The following is a 19,537-nucleotide window of genomic DNA, read 5'->3' on the forward strand; positions in this document are numbered from 1 at the left end:
TTGATTGGTATATTTACAATCAGCATACGAACTTTTCCTGCAAAAATATCTTGGAAAGGAATCCCCTGCTATCTAGGAGGAAATGACTTTCCTGAACAAAGTGTTCTGTTGAAATACTACTCCCTATAACTTTGGGGAAGTTATTAAATATTGCATCAATAGCTGCTTATTGTAAATAAGAGGCTAGTTATTATTTATTGGTTTGATGCTTAGTCTAATGACATTAAGTCATTCGGAACCTGTTTTGTGCTAATGGAGGTGTAACATCCCATTAGTGTCAAATAAGTTTACAGAGGTGAATATACTCAGAAGAGTGAAGGGAAGAATAACAAGTTGCCATTTGTTTCTCACTTTGTAATACTTTTACATCTGCATGTAGCTAGATCAAGTAGATGGCTAACTCTGAGAGATAGGATAGAGTACAGATTCACCTGTTCATGTAAATCTTCGCTTGTTTGTTTCATATTCTGGCTTGAAAATATATGGTATGTTATGTTTTAGGGTGAACATCTTGGAAGAGGGACAAGAACACAGATTTATTCAGGGATTCTCAACTACAAAGATGATGAGAATGAAGGGTATCAAAATGAAAAAGAGATTAAAGTCCTCCTCAAAGTCTTGGACCCTAGCCACAGAGACATTTCTTTGGCAAGTTTTGTTTGTTTGTTTTTGTTCATTGGGTTTTTTGGTTTATTATGCTGCAAACATTATACTATAAATATCGCTCACCACATTGTATATGGTTAGCTTTGCCAAAAAAAAAGTTTGTATTGTAAGGGAAAGGAAAAATGCTGAAGGTATATCTCACCAATTTAGGCAGTAAAATCCATCACTGATCAGCACTTTTGAGTAAGTGCTTTGGTAAGTTGATCTCATCAGACAGGAAGGAGAATTATAGTTTAGTCTGCATATGTGGCAACCATAAGCACAAGGGCAATGGACTCTTATCATGCCCTGGTATGAGATACATAGGGATACCCAATATCTTTGAACTGTGTCAATTTAGAGCCATGCAGTTCAGTGAGAATATTACTAGCTGCAAGAAATGAACTCCCAGCTCCACCGTGGGCTGAGAGTCTGTCCTCAGTTCTGTTACCAGCATGGCCAGAGGCATGTTATTTGATCTACATCCTACTTAAGCATCTAGTAAGAGAGGCTAATGCGGCGGCGTACAAGGCATGCTAATGCTTAGTGTTTGTTTGGAGCAGGGCAGTGAAGAAGGTCGCTTTATGAGAGCGAGAGCAACACATCTGTGATAGCAGTCTACTACCGTGTTACTACAGTGGGGGCACATCCCTACCTTGTTGATCCTGCATGTTACTAGAAAACAGAATGATCTTTTGTGAATGTTTTTGTTACTTGATGGTTTGTATTTCTTTAAATGCTTGGCTGCCACGATCACCAGCAGTTTAATGGCTGACCTCTTTCGCTTTCTGACAGGCATTCTTTGAAACGGCAAGCCTGATGAGGCAAGTTTCTCACAAGCACATCGTCCTCCTCCATGGAGTCTGTGTCCGTGATGTGGAAAGTGAGTTCAGTTAACCTCCTTAAGGAGAGGACTCTTAAGTATCAGGGTTGGTAAGGACAGAGCAGCCATTCAGCTCAGGACTGGTGCCGAGGGAGGAGTGATTAGCAGCTGGGTCTCTTACATGTTTTCTTAATGCAGACAAAAGTGAAATTGGAACAGCAAGGCGGCTGCAAAGTCCCTGCCACTAAGAGGTTTTCCCTGCTGGTGCCGAGTAAGTGCCTTACAAGAAGGTTCCTTGAAGTCAGAAAACTGGAGTGATAGTAGTAGAGTCAATACAAACCACTCTCCCAATAGAAGTTATTTTTCTGGTGAGGCTCAGCCTTATGGCCTTTGGAGTGCTTTGTTCCAGATTTACTATTTACTATGTAAAGCCTCTCTTCTCGCCTTTTGATTTGGACTGTTCCTGAGCAGTGAAATAATTTTTTAAAGAATGTGAAATACAGGCACTCTATAACCAACTGCCCTGGGGAAAAATGAAGGTGATAACAGGTGTCTCAGACACTGTGGTGACTGCAGTACTGACAAAAAGCATCTGACTTTGTAGATATCATGGTTGAAGAGTTTGTGGAATTTGGGCCTCTGGATCTGTTTATGCATCGGAAAAGTGAAGTTCTGACAACTCCTTGGAAATTCAAAGTTGCCAAGCAACTAGCAAGCGCACTAAGCTACTTGGTAAGAAGACATCTTGAGAAAAGTGTTGCCTATGCCTTGCAGCCTAAGACCATGTGGATTTAATGTGCTTTAGTAATTAAATGAATTTCCTTTTTCAGGTAGTAGCACTGTGCAATATAGGAGATTTTTTTTTTGTATTCATTATTTTGCTTTAAATAAAGAGAAAGGCTTTCAGAGAAGATGATTAGATCCCTTTCTGTGAGCACGCCAAATAGCCCATGTGCTTGCATTTACCACCAGCTCATTGTATGTTCTTGGAAAATTCACAGCTTTCTCTTTTTGCAATTATATTCTTTGTGAAGAAGGCATAATTTTGGTCTCTTCTTCCCAAAATGCATCATGGTCTGTGAATAAAAATGCTAAAATCCGAACAGTACATTTCCCTACTCCTCCTTTCCTGTTTCTCTTTAGGATATTTTTTTCCAAGCTACATTGTTGGATTTCAACTTGGAATAGTTTACATTGACACCCCTCTCTCCCATGCTAGGGATATTAGAGCACTTGCAGACCAGAATGGATGAATTATTGCACTCATTGTACTCTCTTTCTCCTTTGCTATAGGAGGATAAGGATTTGGTACATGGAAATGTGTGTACTAAAAATATCCTACTGGCAAGAGAGGGAATTGACACAGAGTATGGTCCATTCATAAAGCTGAGTGACCCAGGAATTCCAATAACTGTGTTGTCCAGACAAGGTATGATACAGGAATCAGAATTTTCTCTTCAGCAAGGTGGGAGAGGAGAAGGGAAAAGATATGATTTATAGTGAGTAGATGGTAATTCCACCTAAATTAGATGGAATCATCTTTCATAGATGTGATGAAAACTACATCACTAGAAGTGAAGGATTGTTGCTGACAGTGGGTGCTTATTGTATTCATTTCTCTTCAAAAGCTGTGCTCGTACCATAGAGAAGGAATCTCCATTTCTGGATGTCTAGCCTTTGCTATTAATTCTAAAATGCTTTAACTCTGTGTTTTATCTAAGAATGTGTTGAGAGAATCCCCTGGATTGCACCTGAATGTGTTGAAGACTCGAAAAATTTGAGCATTGCAGCAGATAAGTGGAGTTTTGGCACAACTCTGTGGGAAATCTGCTATAATGGAGAAATACCACTGAAAGACAAGACATTAGCAGAGGTAAAAGCATTTTACATAAACCCTACTTTGAAATCTCAGATGCATTCTCTTTTGGCACTTTAGTTTCCATACTCAATTTGGGTCTCTTTCAAGTTCTTATGGAAAATTAGCTCAGATGGACTTGAAAAGAAGCTGATTTCCTCCAAATTACTTCAGATTGCAGCAGGAACTCATAGCCTTACAACAAAGACTGTTAATTATTGCTTCCTTACTGACCTTGTTGGTGATTTCCAAGACTCAGCATAATAACAGTTAAAAAGAACTTCTTATGCTTCTGATTGCACCTGTCCTCTCCTAACCCTTCTGTCCAGCCCAAAGCATTTTGCAGGTAGTCACATAAGCCACCTTGTCATGTAGCCACCTCTGGTGTTGACAGCCGAAACTAGCCACACGGGCACAGAGGTGAGAAGATGACATCAAGCTTGTAGTGCTGGAGCATAGTGTTACTCAGCCAGCACTGGATAGATACCTTTGCCTGCTTCTTGCAGGTGTAATCCTACTACACTCCCCAGACTCAAATCATACAGTCAGTACAGTAGGTCATTGCGTGTGTAGCAGTTGTGCATTCAATTTGATATATTCAAATATTCTTCTGAATCATTGCAGTTCTGAGCTACTAAACAGTACTGATCTGTCCTGGTTTTGATGTGTTCCTCCTCCTCCTCCTCATTCTCCTTCAGCAAGGGCCATTTCCAGTATCCATTGTAGTTCTTAGCCAGGGCTGTGAACACCTGCGCTGTTCAGGGAGGGACAGTGATTCCTTCTCCCAGAGGGCTGCTGCTCTTTTCGCTGGCCCTGTGTCTGCTCTCCCACTGCCTCCCCAATATTGAGATTTCACTGTCTGCACCATCTTTTCTTTCCTGATGGAGCTGGGAAGAACAAGGAATGTGTCACCCTCAAGGATCCCCTTTTTTCTACCATGTAGGAAGAAGCTTCTGAAATAACCACGTTTAATTTCTGCTGTTGAAGATGCTCTGTTGTAAACTGACAGCTTCAGCTTAGAAGTACCTAGGTTTTTCTGTCCCTGCTTGTTTCTGTTTGACTTAGTTCAGACTATTCCCCAGTCTCCTGTGGGATACTGTATTGCTTGCTCAGAAAGTTAAAAAAAACAAAAACCAAAACAAAACAAAACAAAAAAAAACTTTTTTCTGCCTTACTGCTAGCTGTTTGTATTAATCACTGTTGGAGTTCCTCAGCATATGTTCCATATGTGCTTTTTCTCTCTTGAAGTTTTGCTGTGTTAAGACTACAGTGGAGCAAGACAGCAGCTGCTACGTGTTTGAAGGAAATGGCTGAGTACTTGAGTCACTGAGTTGCTTTAGCAGGAGAGAGCTGAAAGGAACTTGCTGCTTGGGCAGCGTGTGGCGGGCAGCCGGGGTAGTTTTGCAGAGCTCTAGAAAATGCACAAAGCTGCCCTCATCCCATCTGCCCCAAAGCTGTTACCTCCCCAGAGACTGCGAAGAGCAGCTGGTGTTGCGTTGTTCCTTAGTACGCGTTTCCAGCCAACCATTGGTCCCAAACCAGAAGTACTGCTATCAGAAAAACAAACTCTGAAAGGTGAAATGTTCAGCATGTTTTAGAAGCTTCAGGTGTTCCAAGACTCCAAACTACACTAGGCTCAGCAGAAATAAGTACTACTGGCAGACGGTTTAGCATTACTGCTGCAAAGGAGGCTTTTTTTTCTTCTTTTTTTTCCTGAATTTAAGAAGCAGCTCACAGATAAGTGTTTTATGGTCACATCTTCTCATGTCAAGCATGAGTCTATTCACTTAAAAGCCAAAATACATGCAGGAGTTTCCATTTATACCTTACAGAAGGAGCGGTTCTACGAGGGACATTTTGTGTTGGCAACACCGTCGTGCAAGGAGCTGGCTGACTTGATGAAGCAGTGCATGAACTACGACCCCAACCAGAGACCCTTCTTCAGAGCAATTATGAGAGACATCAACAAACTGGAGGAGCAAAGTAAGGCATGACCTGGCTCACCAGGTGGAGGGTTGGATAAGGAAGATCAGTCTGTTTGGCCAGGTTGGACACCTTACAACAGCAGTCTAGTAGAGAGTTACACTGTGTGGCGGCAGTAACCAGGCTGTGTTCAGTTGTAGTGATGGGAGCATGTTGTGTTCTTGAGACACCGGAAATAGTCTTTTCTGTAGATAAGTGTAACCAGACACTTGTGCAAATGAGAAAACTGAATCTGGAAGAATACCCAGCAAGGAACCCACAAAGTGGGAGCAGAAGATCACCAAGTGAAAGGCTGGCATGTGCAAACAGAAGGAATTCCCTGTTAAGAAGTAGGCAGGATAAGAATAAGAAAAGTTTGTGACAGTAGGGATAGACACACACGAGCAGCGGGGGACTGGAAAGGAGTCGGATTGTCTCCAAGTGTGAAGACCAAGATGTCCTTGCTAACTAACTTGGGACTCTTTTTTTCCACTCTCAGATCCTGATATTGTCTCTGAGAAGAAGCCTGTTGCAGAGGTCGATCCCACGCTCTTTGAAAAACGATTCTTGAAGAGAATCCGTGACTTGGGAGAGGTAGGTGGCATGTCAGGTTTAGGTCCCTACACTGGAAAGCAGAAATAGAGCTTTTCTGGGCTGGCTTGCCCTTAAGTCCAGTCAGGGCTGAGCATGACGAGTGGCTGCATTATTCGTTGAACAGGTAACTCCGGAAGGGGGTAGCTGGGGCATCACGAGGAGGAGGAATTGTGTACACACCCAGTCTACTCGGAGCTAAAGGTGGTGTAAAATACGTGATTAACTCAGCTGTAGAGAGGAGGCGTATTCTGTATGGAAACCTGGGCAGTGTTTGGTGGAAGTTTAGTACACAGTGATCTGAACTGCGAATTTGTTACTAAAAGCAGAGTTTCTGGTCTTTGTGTTTTTTATATAAGCAAGCGTTCGTGTGTGCGTGTGTACATAGCAGTATGTGCTTTCTGCGTCACAACAGGAAGACATGAATCATAAACGCCCGAGGTAGTGCAGCAGTGACAGTTCGGCTGGTGAGCAGTAACGCTATCCCTTCTTTTACAACTAGGGTCACTTTGGCAAGGTGGAACTCTGCAGATACGATCCAGAAGGCGACAATACAGGGGAACAAGTGGCGGTTAAATCTCTAAAGCCGGAGAGTGGAGGGAATCACATTGCTGACCTTAAGAAGGAAATAGAAATCTTGAGGAATCTTTATCACGAAAACATTGTCAAGTATAAGGGAATTTGCACAGAAGATGGTAAATCCTTATGTCAAATACTGAAGTACCTGGCTTAAGTTTTTTTTTTTTTTTTTTTTTTAATCAGCATTTTACAAAGCACATGGTCTTGCTTCCTGTCTTATTAAGTTAGATCTCTCTTTCACGGAAGAAGCAGCAATTTATCTTTGAAGTCCTTCTCCTGCCTTTTTTTGTGCTCAGCTAACTTTGACATGACCAAAGTGGTTGCTGTTCTCACCAAATCCATTAAAAGCAATGAGCAGGTGGGCAGACTGGGGTCTGTGTTCCGGGAGTGAGTTGACCATTGCAGCCCAGTTATAACCCCATAGACCCGCAGGTCATTATTAGAAGCGTATATTATTATTCATAGAAAAGAAACTCATGCCTTATATTTTACATTTACAATAATGATTTTTTAAGTCAGTATTTAAGGATGATATCGATGCTGTCTGGAATAGATTCTGCTCTGGATTTGTACAGCTCTCAGCAGTGACTGCTAATGGGAGTTGGTGACTTTTGGCTAGTGTTTGGCTGTGGCCATATGATATTGCTGAATAAGTGCTACTGTAGAGTAACAGTTGACCAGTGCTATAAGCAACGTACAATAATTATTGGTGGTAATGACATGAGAAGGGCTACATGCCTGCAAATTAAAACATATATTACATTTTTAGGTGGAAGTGGGATTAAACTCATCATGGAATTTCTTCCTTCTGGGAGCCTAAAGGAGTATCTCCCACGGAACAAGAACAAAATCAACCTCAAACAACTTCTCAGATACGCAGTTCAGATCTGCGAGGTGAGCTTGGCAGCAGCACCTTAACTTTTCTGGTTGATTAGCTTAAAATAATGTTTAATTTCATAGAGTAATTGGGAGGCGGGGGCAGAGAAGCTCAGTTTGTGAACAAGTCCGTTCTCCTTGCTTTGTCTCCAGAGACCTGAATCCTGAAGCAGTTTGTCCAGGGTTTCAGATGCTATTTGCACAGAGATCAGCAAAGGAATAATTACATGGCTGCTAGCTTCCCTTGCATGAAAGATCACTTTAAGAAGTTGTTAGGGGAGGACAGCATTTAGAAAGGGTGTGTTGGCGAGAAGGAAGGAGCAATGCAGCGTCTTTAACGTGAGGAAGAGGTGCAGTAAACAACGCAGTAAGTGAGACTACGTAAAGCCCCGTGCTTCCTGCAAGAGGCTGTAGCTGAGTGATTATGGTGGACTGGACAGTTTTAAGAAGAGGGCTAGACACAGACAACTGATTTTAGTAGTGTATAAAGGACCTGTTGCCATGGCAAGAAGGGTCCAAAGACAGTGGATGGTCTGCTGAAAAAAGCACAATTCAGAAACAAGAAAAACAGTCTTAACAGCTCAGGAACCCGAAGGCAGAGTTTAGAGGGAGGATGGCGTAAGAAAAGGACCAATAAGAGTGCCAATGCTAGGAGCTCCTGCCATGGGAAGTTTGGCTAGAATATTGTTATACAAGCAAGGGAGCGTTTGAAAGGGAAGTTGGGAGACAAACAGCAACTTCACTGTTAGAGAAACTAGCGTAAAAGGCTTTCTTCCCTCCTAGGGAATGGATTACTTGGGGTCCTGTCAGTATGTTCACCGTGACTTAGCAGCAAGAAACGTCCTTGTTGAAAGTGAGAACAGAGTGAAGATCGGAGATTTTGGACTCACCAAAGCAATTGAGACCGATAAGGAGTATTACACGGTCAAAGATGACCTCGACAGCCCTGTGTTTTGGTAGTAACATGTAACTTATTTTCATTGACCAGACTGTGCAGTAGAGTAACTTGTCTGCTCCCCCAGACTTAGGCTTCCTGAAGATTTTTCCTGTTTTGGTAAGAGCCCTAAACAAACAAATGTACGACATGAGCACAAGGAAGAGGCATGTGGTAGACTTGCTAATCTACTACACCATTTATCTCTTCCTGCACTTAATGATGATCCATTTTCTCTTTATTTTGGTTTTGGTCTCTGTTAGTTTCAGAGTGATTTGCTGTCCAACAGTTGTACCTAGTTCACTTACTCCTGTGGCATCTCAGGCCCTATGGATACATGAATTTATGTATTCGACTATGCAAATACACACAGTGCCTCTTTGTTTAGCTTATGTTAACGCTGCATACAGGTTGTGCACATGTGAGTCGATCTGTGCAGCTTTGAAAAAAAATAAACCAAGCTGTGTTTTTTCTGTAGGTATGCCCCAGAATGCTTGCTTCAAAGTAAATTTTACATTGCCTCAGATGTCTGGTCATTTGGAGTGACGTTGTATGAACTACTTACCTACTGTGACTCAGAATCCAGTCCAATGGCAGTAAGTGGTTGTTGGAGGAATTACTGTTAAAGCTCCTTAAACTAGATGTTTTGGTTTTTTTCTAAAAAGAAATGGAATTAATTTCTGTGGTACGTAAACAATCCTCATAGTTGTCCTTCACTAAAGACCCTGTACAAAGATAAGTTGTGGTGACTAATGTCCTCGTGAGGAAACTAGTTTTACAGATTTTTACTGTTTTCTCATGTGCGTACATGGTGCGTATGATCTCTATGCTAAGCATTTACTGTTCATTTAGAGATTAAAATACCCTCTTAACATTAAATAGTATGGATTTACAGAGTAAGTGAAGGCACAGCTGACTCTTGCTGTTCACACAGGAATTCTTGAAAATGATTGGTCCCACCCAAGGCCAGATGACAGTAGCACGACTTGTTCGTGTGTTACAAGAAGAAAAGCGTTTGCCGCGTCCCCCCAACTGCCCCGAAGAGGTAATTGTGCACCCGGACTTTTACAGTGCTCTCGTCCTTCCTCTCACACTAGATAAGCAGCGAGAGTGCCACACGTTCACGGCCAAACAGGCCCGGTAACTTCGTGTAGGAAATGGTTTACGTTTGTTACTAGAATGGTGTTTGCATGGCTGGAACTACTGAGCCCCAGGAGGTCAAAACGGAGGAAGGGAGCAGCCCTCGCCCAGCCCCAGGAGCCGCGCGGGCCCGAGCCAGCGTGGCCGGCGGGGCGCATCAGGCCGGCGGTCCCCGGCCCCTAGCCGCCAGCGAAGCTGCCTGGCCTAGCCCGGGGTGCGACCTACCGAGGCACGCAGTAGTAATTTTGACCAAACTCCTGAAAGTGTGATGAAGTTAAGCTACTGTTCACACTGTTATTGCATCAACTCTTTGCACTGTCAGACAAACACCTACCTTTTACTTAAACAACCAAAAAAGGTAACATACTTGCTGATTCTGAGCACAGTTCTTGGCATGTTTCTCCTTGCTTCAGTATTGTTCTTCATTTCTTGGCAGTGAGAATCTGCTCCTTCATTTCCTTCATTTTATTGGAGGAACAAATTAAATGTTTCATTCATCCTTTAAATTTTTTTTATTCTTTTTTCTTTTCTTTCCTTTTTTTTTTTTGGTTAGGTTGACCAGCTGATGAGGAAGTGTTGGATATTCAAACATGATGAACGGACAACCTTTCACAATCTCATTCAAGGATTTGAAACGATTATGACTAAGATATAATTCACTTTTTGTACTATCAGTACTTCAGATGTGTGTTGAAACATCAACGCCCAGGACTTTTCATTTTTTTAACTGTTGTACTCTGACTGTGCTAATGTGTTTAAAGGATTCCTTTTCCAACAGTTTTCCTTTTTTTTTTTAATTTAGTCACCAGTTGGATCAAATTAATGATACAGCAGAAAAAAAAAATAGCTTCAACTCCTTTTGCTCCAGTTATTGCAAGATGTTTTTAATGTTTATTTGATGAAGGTAGCCACAATTTGAACTATCCTGGATGAATACAAACTGAAAGAACGTTCTTCAAAAACGCTACAGTTCTAAGTGCGTACAAATAACCTGTACCATTTAAAACAAGCAAGTCTGCTATTCACATATATTCCTTGAATACTACAACCAGTGGACATAAGAGAACTTATTATAGCAATTTAATAATTTTTAAATGGGGTCTTGATTAAAATTTTTTTTTTAATTCTGGCTGACAACTATCTGGCATGTGCACTTACTTGCATTTTAGTAAAAAATTTGAAAAAAACAGCTCAGAGAACTATCAAGCTGTCAGAGAAGATAGATAAAATAATCAAGCCTTTGTAACAGCTCTCTTAGCCATTAAAAAAAGAAATTGACGTCATGTTCCCCTCCATGAATCAGCGTATGTAACTAGCCACGTATTTCACTGAGAAACCCAGTTTCTTGATAGCCTGCTTTTACTAACACATCGCTCCCCTCCTTCACATTTCCAGCTGCTAAAGCTGCCACCAGTTACGCCGCTGTTAATCATGCAAACACGACGCTCTGCAGCATGTCATGCAAGCGAGCAACAGCGCGGTGAAAGGCGCCTCGGGAAATAATAATTGCCCACTTTGGGGCTAGAAACAGAAATGAATCTGTGCCGATTCTGTGGGCGCACTCCCCCGAAACGCAGCCCGCTGCCTTACCGCCTGCGCCACCGGAGGGGCGCTTGCCTTGCTGATTTTTATTCTTTGTCAATGGTTTCTTTGGCCAACGTGTAAATTAATTTTAGCTGTTTTTCTGTAAACACTCAGGACAAAACAGGTTAGTAGCTAGAGGGCTCATTTGTGCTAAATGGCTGTGCTTTGAACAACAGCGTTGGACTTACTTTGACTCACCGACTCAATACGCACAGCAGAGCAGCGTTCAGCTAACAACAGGAGTAAAAGCCAGAGGCCGGTGAGGCCAGTTTGGGACCACGTGTTTTCTTTGTCAGGAGCAGACTTTGCATTTAAACCACGCGCCACTCACGGGAGGGCACTGTAGTCATTTTGTGAATCTGTCAGGCCTTTATAAACAACCCTTTACGCAAACTGGAAACCTTTTGCTGACCCTGTCCAAGAACTTGGGTACTAATGTTTTTTCCCCACCAAACCTGGATTTTGAAAATGCTTTGAGGAAATAATTCTGGCAATAACTGAAAGATGTCTTTAAATAATACATATATATATAAAAATATATATATATAAAAATACCCTCTGTAATTATGAGCTGCAACGAGGTCAGATTTATTTTTTACAGTATTACCTGTTTTCTTGTATGTATGTCAGTTATGACTCTGATTTAAAGCTATAAGCACTTTGTTACTCTTTATACAAACAAAGCTAATAAAGTTTTTTTGTTTTTTTTTCCTCCATGTGCATACTTGTTTTAATCATAAACCACACAGGAAGTTTTTTATTTTTAAAATGTAACTAATTCTCTAGCACTGGCAACCAGAACATGTCTTTAAAACAACCTTTCTCTACATTAAATTACCACCAGAGATGCTCCATTTCACAGAAAGCCACTCAGAAATACACCAGCAATTTATTTTCATTGAAAAGGGTAACGCTTTGAGAACGTTGCATATACAGACAGTTCAAACAAAATATTACAAGTGAATGTCTCAATACGTACATGTAGAATTCCAGCCAGACTAAGCATCTATAAAATGCATTGCTAGCCCGCCATCTTAAGGAATTATTGCCAGTATGTGCATCGCATACTGCCCATGCAATACAACACTTACTTACTTACTTAGTTACTTACTTTCCTATAAGAAGTGCTTTGCTTTTTATTTTTTTTCTTCTTTTTTTTAAGTACGTTTTAAAAATATGCATCTTACATCATAAAGCTTGAAATGCAGAGTTTAAGACTTTTTTTAAAAAAAAAATTTAGTATTTAAAAATGGCTTCAGTAGTCTGTACAGCGATTAAGTTAGCCGGCCAGCCGTTACGGCCTCAAGGCTAAAGGAATCAAAAGTCCAAATCACGTTGCAGCAGGGTCCAAGGAGGTGACTGCACACGGGTCCGTTACAGAAGGCTGGCTCACAGCTTATTTGTCATGAACTTTGATACTAAAAATAGTGATTTCAGAGTCTTCAGCTACAAGGATGTACAGCAGAAAAGAAAGACTAGCTGCGGTTGCTTAGTTAATTAATAAGAGAAAAATTCAGTTCTACAAACCCCTCCGTGACTGCTGCCCGCAGTGTCTCCAGCGACCCGGCCTTCCTGCCGGCACCCTCCCGGGGCAGAGCGCAGGACAGCTAATTCACCGCGAGTGCTAGGCGGCTGCGCGACGTATTTGTGCTCCAGGGCTTTCCACCATACGCAGATGCATTCACAACCTGTAAATTACTTAGGCCAGGTAAAAGCTGTGGATTCTTGGCCTAAGAGCAGACAAAGGTTATAGCTCAGGCCAAATACCACGTACCTGCTCAAACCAGATTTGATATTGCAAGGCAGCACACAACTATAGCAGCTCGCTTTTAACAAACATTTATTGAAAGCATCACAGAGGCTCTGAATACATTTGGTATATCTATCTTTTCAATCCAGGATTAAGAGGAACTATTAAAATATATAAAGGCTGTAAATGCAGAGGTCATAATCCTGGAAAAAGCAAGACTGACCCCCCCCCCCCCAAAAAAAAGAACACATTCTGAGTTCGGGGGGGGAGGGGGGATATTACAACGTCATCCTCTAACTTTCTCAGCCTGAAAACCAGGGCAAGGCTCCGAGGTCCCTCCTCAGTATTCTTACTGCTTTTGGCTGGTAAGTAAGTTACTGAAAATCATCACGTTTTTTTTCTTTATGGGCTTCCAACCACTGTTAATTTCAGCAGGGCACTAAACTGGAACTAGCGGTCCGGTCGTGCTGCTGCGACCTGCCTTCGGGCTCACCCGTGCGCCCAGGTCACTCGGCGCCGCTGCCTGCCGTACAGGGGCGTTCCTCCGGGGATCGGTGTAACCCGCGCTGAAAGAAGCACTGGCTGAAGCTAAGGCAGCAATAAACAGCGGAGGTTTCAGGAGCCTGCCGTCATACCTTAAGGCAGGACTGATTGATTGATTAAATTTCAATAAACACGCTTTTTTTTAAGAGAGGATTCTGCGTAACGTACTGCTGAGCCCTGAATCTGCTGGCCCACGTACTCCACCGGGCCAGGGTCCGGCGAGGAAACGAGGTACGAAGAGCCTCGCTTTTCACTCCTGGTTGGAGCCACCTAAGGACGAGAAGCGAAAAAGCCACACGTGATCCCGAACGAGCGGCGCCAGAAATTCAGCTCCGGCGCGGGAAGGACCAGAGGCCAGGGCTGAGCGCCCACCGCGCCGCGCCGCGCCGCTGCTCGTGCCCTCTCCCTGTCAAACCGGGCTGCGCCGCGGTGCCGGGAGGGCTGCGGCACGCGGCCACGCTCCGCAGGCACGGCTGGACGCAGCAGCTCAGTGGCCATGCTGGTACCCGGCAGGGTCTCCGCAGCTCCAGCCATGCTCACCCCCAAAAGCAGCTCACCAGCAGGCTACGGGTTTACCCGCATCACTCAAAACCGCGAATGGGGTACAGCGGCACCGTACAGCTATCATTGCAAATAAGATTTTTAAGGACTTGTTTTGCAGCTGTGCCAAGACGAGTTTGAGGTGTCAGCCACCAGGTAGCTCTGACCACTTGCAGCCACAAACTCCTGTGTGATGGAGCAATGAAGAGGAGTGTGGTAACCTTTTTTTTTTTTTTTTTTTTAAAAAAAAAAAAAAAAAAAAAACTTCACTTGAACTAAAATGCCTCACACCGGCTTGGCGAGGTACCTGCTCCGTGTTAACCACCTCAGCCCGGGTCTCTCCTCCTCCTGCTCAGCCACATCGCGTACGCTGGTGTAGGCCTGGCTCCTCCATCAGGAAGGTGGGCATTTTGCTTCAAGTTGGAGTTTTAGTATTTTAGCAGCTGTGACACATTTTTCCCAAACAGGGAAACGCTCATCCCTTAATTCAACCACAAGAATAGCTACGCTGCCCAGACACCCCTGAGCCTCGTGTCTCCTCTCTGGCCAGCTCTCTGAAGTACCGCTTGCTCGGTGACACTCACGACTCACGCTGCCCTTTGCTAGCCTCGTATTTCATTTTAGAGTGAGTGCAACAGCCTTTACCCTAAGCAGGAATTTGCTTGAGGAAAGAACTTTTTGTTCTTCTTTCCTGTCTCCTCTCCTGCAGTTTGAAGAGCTGTGAGAGCCTGTCCCATGGGGTACACCAGTCCTCTGCTCAGCCTACACCGTCACTTCTGCTGGCTTCACACCAGCCTCCGACCAGGCTCCTTCCGACTCTCGCAAGCGCAGCAACGGAAGCAGAACAGCGGACGGCAGGGCTAACGCGAGCTCACACTGACACACCCTCAGTCTTGAACAACACGGAGCCTCTCTGGGGATCAGCTTTGTGAACCCTCTTCTCCGAGAGTTATCATTTAATTCTGGGAATGAGAAAAGTACCTCGTTGTCAAGGCAAGTTATGCATCTGCCTGGTCTGTGCCAAGGGATTGCTCTCTTTCTACCTTTTATGGAATCTGGCACTAAGACAGACTTTGCAGCAAGCTGTTCAACATCATCTTCACATGCAAGCTTTCCTCGCTAGCCTGGAAATAAACTGAAAAGTTGCAGTTACCACAAACGCCAGATTCTCGCTTGTCTTTCAGTGCTGGTACAACTTCCCTCGGTTCCAGTCACGTCATAGCTATTCGGAATCGGAAAGTGCAATTTTTGCTGCACAGTGATTGATAGGTTTCACAGTACGTGACGTGTTCAGGCCTTGGCCACCTTTATTCCAAGTGCATCGAAGTCGGTTCTAGCCAGGCTTTGTCTGCTGTCCACAAGTCATGACCTACTACAGCTGCATGCTCCTTTTAAATCTCCTCCAAAAACCGGGCATTTCACGCCACGTCTCAGATATGCGTTCTCAAATGCCAGAACATTGTGGGCTGAACCCTGCCACCAGTCTCTGTGTCACAGCGGGGTTTCACACGGTGACACGCGAGACCTGCGCACAAGGCCGGGCTGCCGAGCTCCCCCGGAGGCAGCGGCCGTGCCGGCGAGCCGGCCCTGCTCGCCTCCAGAGGCTCTCGGAGACCATCATCGCTCTCATGACTGCACGGCTGGGACTGGACTCACAAGGAGTAAAGCTCATGATGCTCATCAGCACGCTGCCCTGCAGCCACTCCAAAACACATGACGATCTGGTGTTTAAGGTCTTGCCCATCCTAGGGCATGACAGTCTGTATTCCCAAGACTTCCAAGAAAATGGGAGGGCTTGCACTTAGACCAAAGAAAGCTTCTATTAGCATCATCTTGGTCTGCATTAAACTCATCTTTCAGCCTAGACTCTACGGCCTCCTTTAAACTGTTTCTCACTACTTTCACATCATCTCCCCATCCCTCTGGCATGTTTTACTGACAAAAACCAAAGGTCCACTGCATCCAACAGACAGAGAAAGCTTTGTTTGGTGAGTCTGACTGAAGTAGGTTGCATCTGACTTCTGGTATATACTTCAAATGAAAGCCATTTAAAAATATTTTTTCTCTCAAGGCCCAGTTAACAGTTGTAAAAAATGGCTGTTGAAGGTAGCAAGTATGCTGCCACGACTTGCCACCTTCACTTCAGAGGTTTTATCCCAAAAGCACTCACTGCCAAACACAGACCTTGTCTTCAAGTCAGGCCAAAGTCTGAAAAAACACTCTGAACTACCTCCTCCTCCTCCTTCATTTATTTTCCATTTTCTTTACTTACCTACTTAAAAGCATTTTTGCACATTTATCCTCGCAGACACCATCTTTCCAACAACTTCACTCACAAACTTCCAACCTTTCTTCACCTGAGGGGTTTGGCGGTAGTAATCGAGCAGCGATCTCCAGGACCCTGGGGGGCTTGGAGCAAGTTCAGTGTTGTACCAAACTGCTGCTCTCACTTATCACATTCACCAGGAACCCCATGTGATCCTGAACACCACAGGACTCTGACTAGCACGGCTACGATGCAATGGGAAAGTTCCACCTTGGTTTGTTCTGGGTCAAAAGTCTCTGAAGAGGGTTGTTTTGTTTTTCCTGTCGAGGCTGGGGAAGGAAAGCAACCTTTGGCACACTTGGGCCTCTGAAAACACCTCGTTTTCCGTTTGGCCACTCGGTGGCAGCATAAGACAGACAAGAAGCACCTCCACTAGCAGCAGGCTTGGGCTGCATTGCAGCCCCTCTGCTTTGGCTCTCCTCTCCCTTATTTATGGGTTTTTTTGGAGGAAGCTGCCAGCCGCCTGACTAGCGTGAACCCTGGGCTGCTGCGTAAAATGCAGGCACACCTGCAAGCAGGTCCTGTAGTCTGGGTAAGATCCGTTAGGAGATTCCTAAACGCAGAATGGGATCCATGATAAACCAGCTGAAAGAAAGTATGTTTAATATTTCATTTTAGTTGATAGGAGCAGTCAGTGGATACGAAAACATCTCAGTTGCACTCTTGCTGAAAGGAAGAGTGTGCAATTCAGAGTAGCTCAGGCATGCAGCAATTTTTGTAGTACCATGTAGAGTCTTGTTTTGTTTTTTTGTTTTTTTTTTTTTTTACTTTACATAATTCCTTAAAAAAACAAAAAGTGCTGGTAGCACAGGGGCTATACAATGGCCTGGGAGAAAAAACAGTCCTTAAACAGACTCATTGGGAAATAACTTTATGGAGTGTTGTTTCCTGGTAGATGTGTTTTAATACACTTCTGAACTTCTTAGGTAACTTCATACTGTGGGAGCTTAGCAGGAGGAACAGTTATAGAAGACACAGTCGAAAGCATGAGTCTGAATCCTGAAGAGTGAACGTGCAGGGATCCAAACTCCAGGCAGTGCCACCCTTCCCACACAGCCCCGTCCTTTATTTCTACCGTACTGCAGCAGCCAGTATCACAAACAAAGCAGTTGCCCAGCAGCCTAAAGCATCCTCACAGCTGATGGGAGAAACAGCCAGTGGAGACAGTAGGAAAGTAAAATTATTTCTCACCTCAGAGGCTTCAGTTTCAAACTCATCGACTCTGGCCTGGGTAGTGTTATATGCCTGAGCATAATGCTGATACCACTGCTGAACAGCCTCCTATAAAGGAGGAAAAAATCTCTTCCCATTAGCTGTCTACTAAGATCACTTTAAATGAGAACAATTCTTACCACCTCGCAGGACATGAGAATGAATTAAAGGCAAAGCTCTCCAAGAAGCATCAAAACACATTTAACAGCAGCGATAGAGCTCAAACCAAATATTTAAAGCAATGCTAAGTGCTTAAAAGATACACAAGCACTGCTGCCGTGGCAGTATATACAGAAGTACAGTGTCGTTTCTGTTACAGGGAAGTGCAGATGGGGCTGAACAATGTGCAGCACCTCTGTACGTCAGTGACGCCATCTGAGTCCTTCAGGCTACTGATATTAAAAATAACACTAAATATTGCAATAGTACTTTTTTTTTTTTTTTTTTTAAGCAGGATTGCAGGGCCTTGGGGATGGGAAATACCTCCAGGAGGCATCAAAATAAACTTGAAGCCAATAATCAGATTCAGGCAAGACACTCCAGACTGTCAGGTGGTTGCATGGGACATGTTACACAGCATCCACTGCCACTCTCTCCTGCTCCTCTCACCCAGATTTCCACCGGATCTGCTCCAGCTCAGAGCAATGACCCTGGCAAAGTTCCCTGCCACAGCAAACACTCTCCAGGTATCCTGTCCCCTCTGCCCCTCCTGGCCCACCTGGCCGAGCCCTGTGAGCACAAGCCAGCCTCAGGGCCAGCCACACACCCATTCCCAATCCCCCGGACTGAGCTGCTCTTGCAGCAGCCCTGCTCCATGCCAGGAGCAATTCAGATTTCCTTGTTACCAGCCTAGGAGAGGAAAAGACAGCAGTGCAGTTCATTTCTGCGTCTCCACTGTGGGATGAGATCACGCAAAACGGCTTTAACTCAGGGGAGAAGGAGATGATAAGGATGGGGGCAGGAGGAGACAGCTACGAAGACCTTCTCCAAGTAGATCCAAGATTTTTATATAGGAAAATCCAATAGCACTACTATCCAGTTTCCATATGTGCTTTGCACATAGCTAGAATCATCTGTACTGTTACACTTCTATACAGACTAGTAATGGCTAATGAAAATACAGGAATGTTATTTCACAGGCAGTTCCAGTGTTTGTGAAATTCAGTCCTTGCTGTCACCACTCTGATCAGGGGCAGCCCTCCACATTAATGGCCAAACTTTGATCACCAAATGCTACATATGGTAAAGAAATCCTATGCAGTGAAATCAACTGGCGGGAAGTGGAAAAATTCCCAAAGCTGTACAAGAACTTCTGGTATAAAGAACATACTATCTCTGGGATCTAGCCAAAACTTGGGAAAACGGTTTCAGGAAGGCAAAGAGAAAAGACTTCATGGTTTTGAAGAGAAACAAAAGCCAAGCCAGAAGTTATATGAGAATAATTCTTTGGCTGACTGTACTAAATTCAGAAAAGGTTCTGGAGAAGCAATCTTCCAACAGTTATGGCCTGCAGCAGTGAACAGACTGAGGTTTTTCTGACTGGGATTAAGTGTACTTTGTGCTAAATCTCTTCTGCGCCACTCACAGAGATAAACTATCAGTGAAGAGGACTTACAAGGCTCTAGGTTGTAGGAAAGCCTAGGATCTCCTGAAGAGTGGTTGGTGATGTTGGGCAAAACTATTCAACTCCATGCTGGGGTAACAGGTCACATGTGTATCAAGAAGTGCATTGGAGAGTCCATAGAGAAAAACGACAGCCAACCTCTGGTCTGAAGACAAGTGATGTATGAGCAACCTGTCAAAAATTCTGCTACCAGAGCTCTGAGTGATGAACCAGGCTTTAAAAGAAAGTGCTGCAAAACAACATACCTGTGTGTACTCCCCGTGCTGTTGAGAGTAACCAAAATAATTTTCCACTCCGTGTTGTGATGTAGCTCCCTGAGACACAGCAGCATCCAAAATGTTGTTCGAAAGTCCAATCTGCTGCGGTGGGCTAGAGGCTTTGCTGGCAATTGCTGTCCATAACACAAATAATACACAGTTCACATAAACAGCGCAAGTTAATTCAAACAGTTCAGTTCTGGTTGCACTCCAGTATAGCAATACTCTGGGATTGTAACAGAAATTCGCTAGTTCAGATTGTGCTGAGCTCAAAACTAAACAGTGTTACAAATAAT

General features: G+C 43.8%; 2 protein-coding genes across 2 annotated transcripts in view; one reads left to right on the top strand and one right to left on the bottom strand.

Annotated features, from left to right (window-relative positions):
- Positions 1–11,668, top strand: part of JAK1 (Janus kinase 1) — a 65,143-nt gene extending 53,475 nt beyond the window's left edge. The window contains exons 13-25 of the mRNA XM_062580937.1: positions 502–648; positions 1,441–1,528; positions 2,073–2,200; positions 2,762–2,897; positions 3,190–3,341; positions 5,156–5,306; positions 5,785–5,879; positions 6,379–6,571; positions 7,225–7,349; positions 8,115–8,287; positions 8,744–8,861; positions 9,200–9,310; positions 9,959–11,668. Coding sequence (XP_062436921.1) covers positions 502–648; positions 1,441–1,528; positions 2,073–2,200; positions 2,762–2,897; positions 3,190–3,341; positions 5,156–5,306; positions 5,785–5,879; positions 6,379–6,571; positions 7,225–7,349; positions 8,115–8,287; positions 8,744–8,861; positions 9,200–9,310; positions 9,959–10,060 — 1,719 coding nt within the window. The 3' untranslated portion in view covers positions 10,061–11,668. The remainder of the gene's footprint in view (positions 1–501; positions 649–1,440; positions 1,529–2,072; positions 2,201–2,761; positions 2,898–3,189; positions 3,342–5,155; positions 5,307–5,784; positions 5,880–6,378; positions 6,572–7,224; positions 7,350–8,114; positions 8,288–8,743; positions 8,862–9,199; positions 9,311–9,958) is intronic.
- A 194-nt stretch (positions 11,669–11,862) lies between these two features.
- Positions 11,863–19,537, bottom strand: part of RAVER2 (ribonucleoprotein, PTB binding 2) — a gene marked incomplete at its 5' end in the record, with an annotated part of 36,830 nt that continues 29,155 nt past the window's right edge. Inside the window, 3 exon segments of the mRNA XM_062581559.1 lie at positions 11,863–13,552; positions 17,340–17,429; positions 19,230–19,375. Of these exon segments, the coding sequence (XP_062437543.1) occupies positions 13,406–13,552; positions 17,340–17,429; positions 19,230–19,375 (383 nt within the window).

This window comes from Rhea pennata, chromosome 8, assembly GCF_028389875.1.
Source record: "Rhea pennata isolate bPtePen1 chromosome 8, bPtePen1.pri, whole genome shotgun sequence".
NCBI lineage: Eukaryota > Metazoa > Chordata > Aves > Rheiformes > Rheidae > Rhea > Rhea pennata.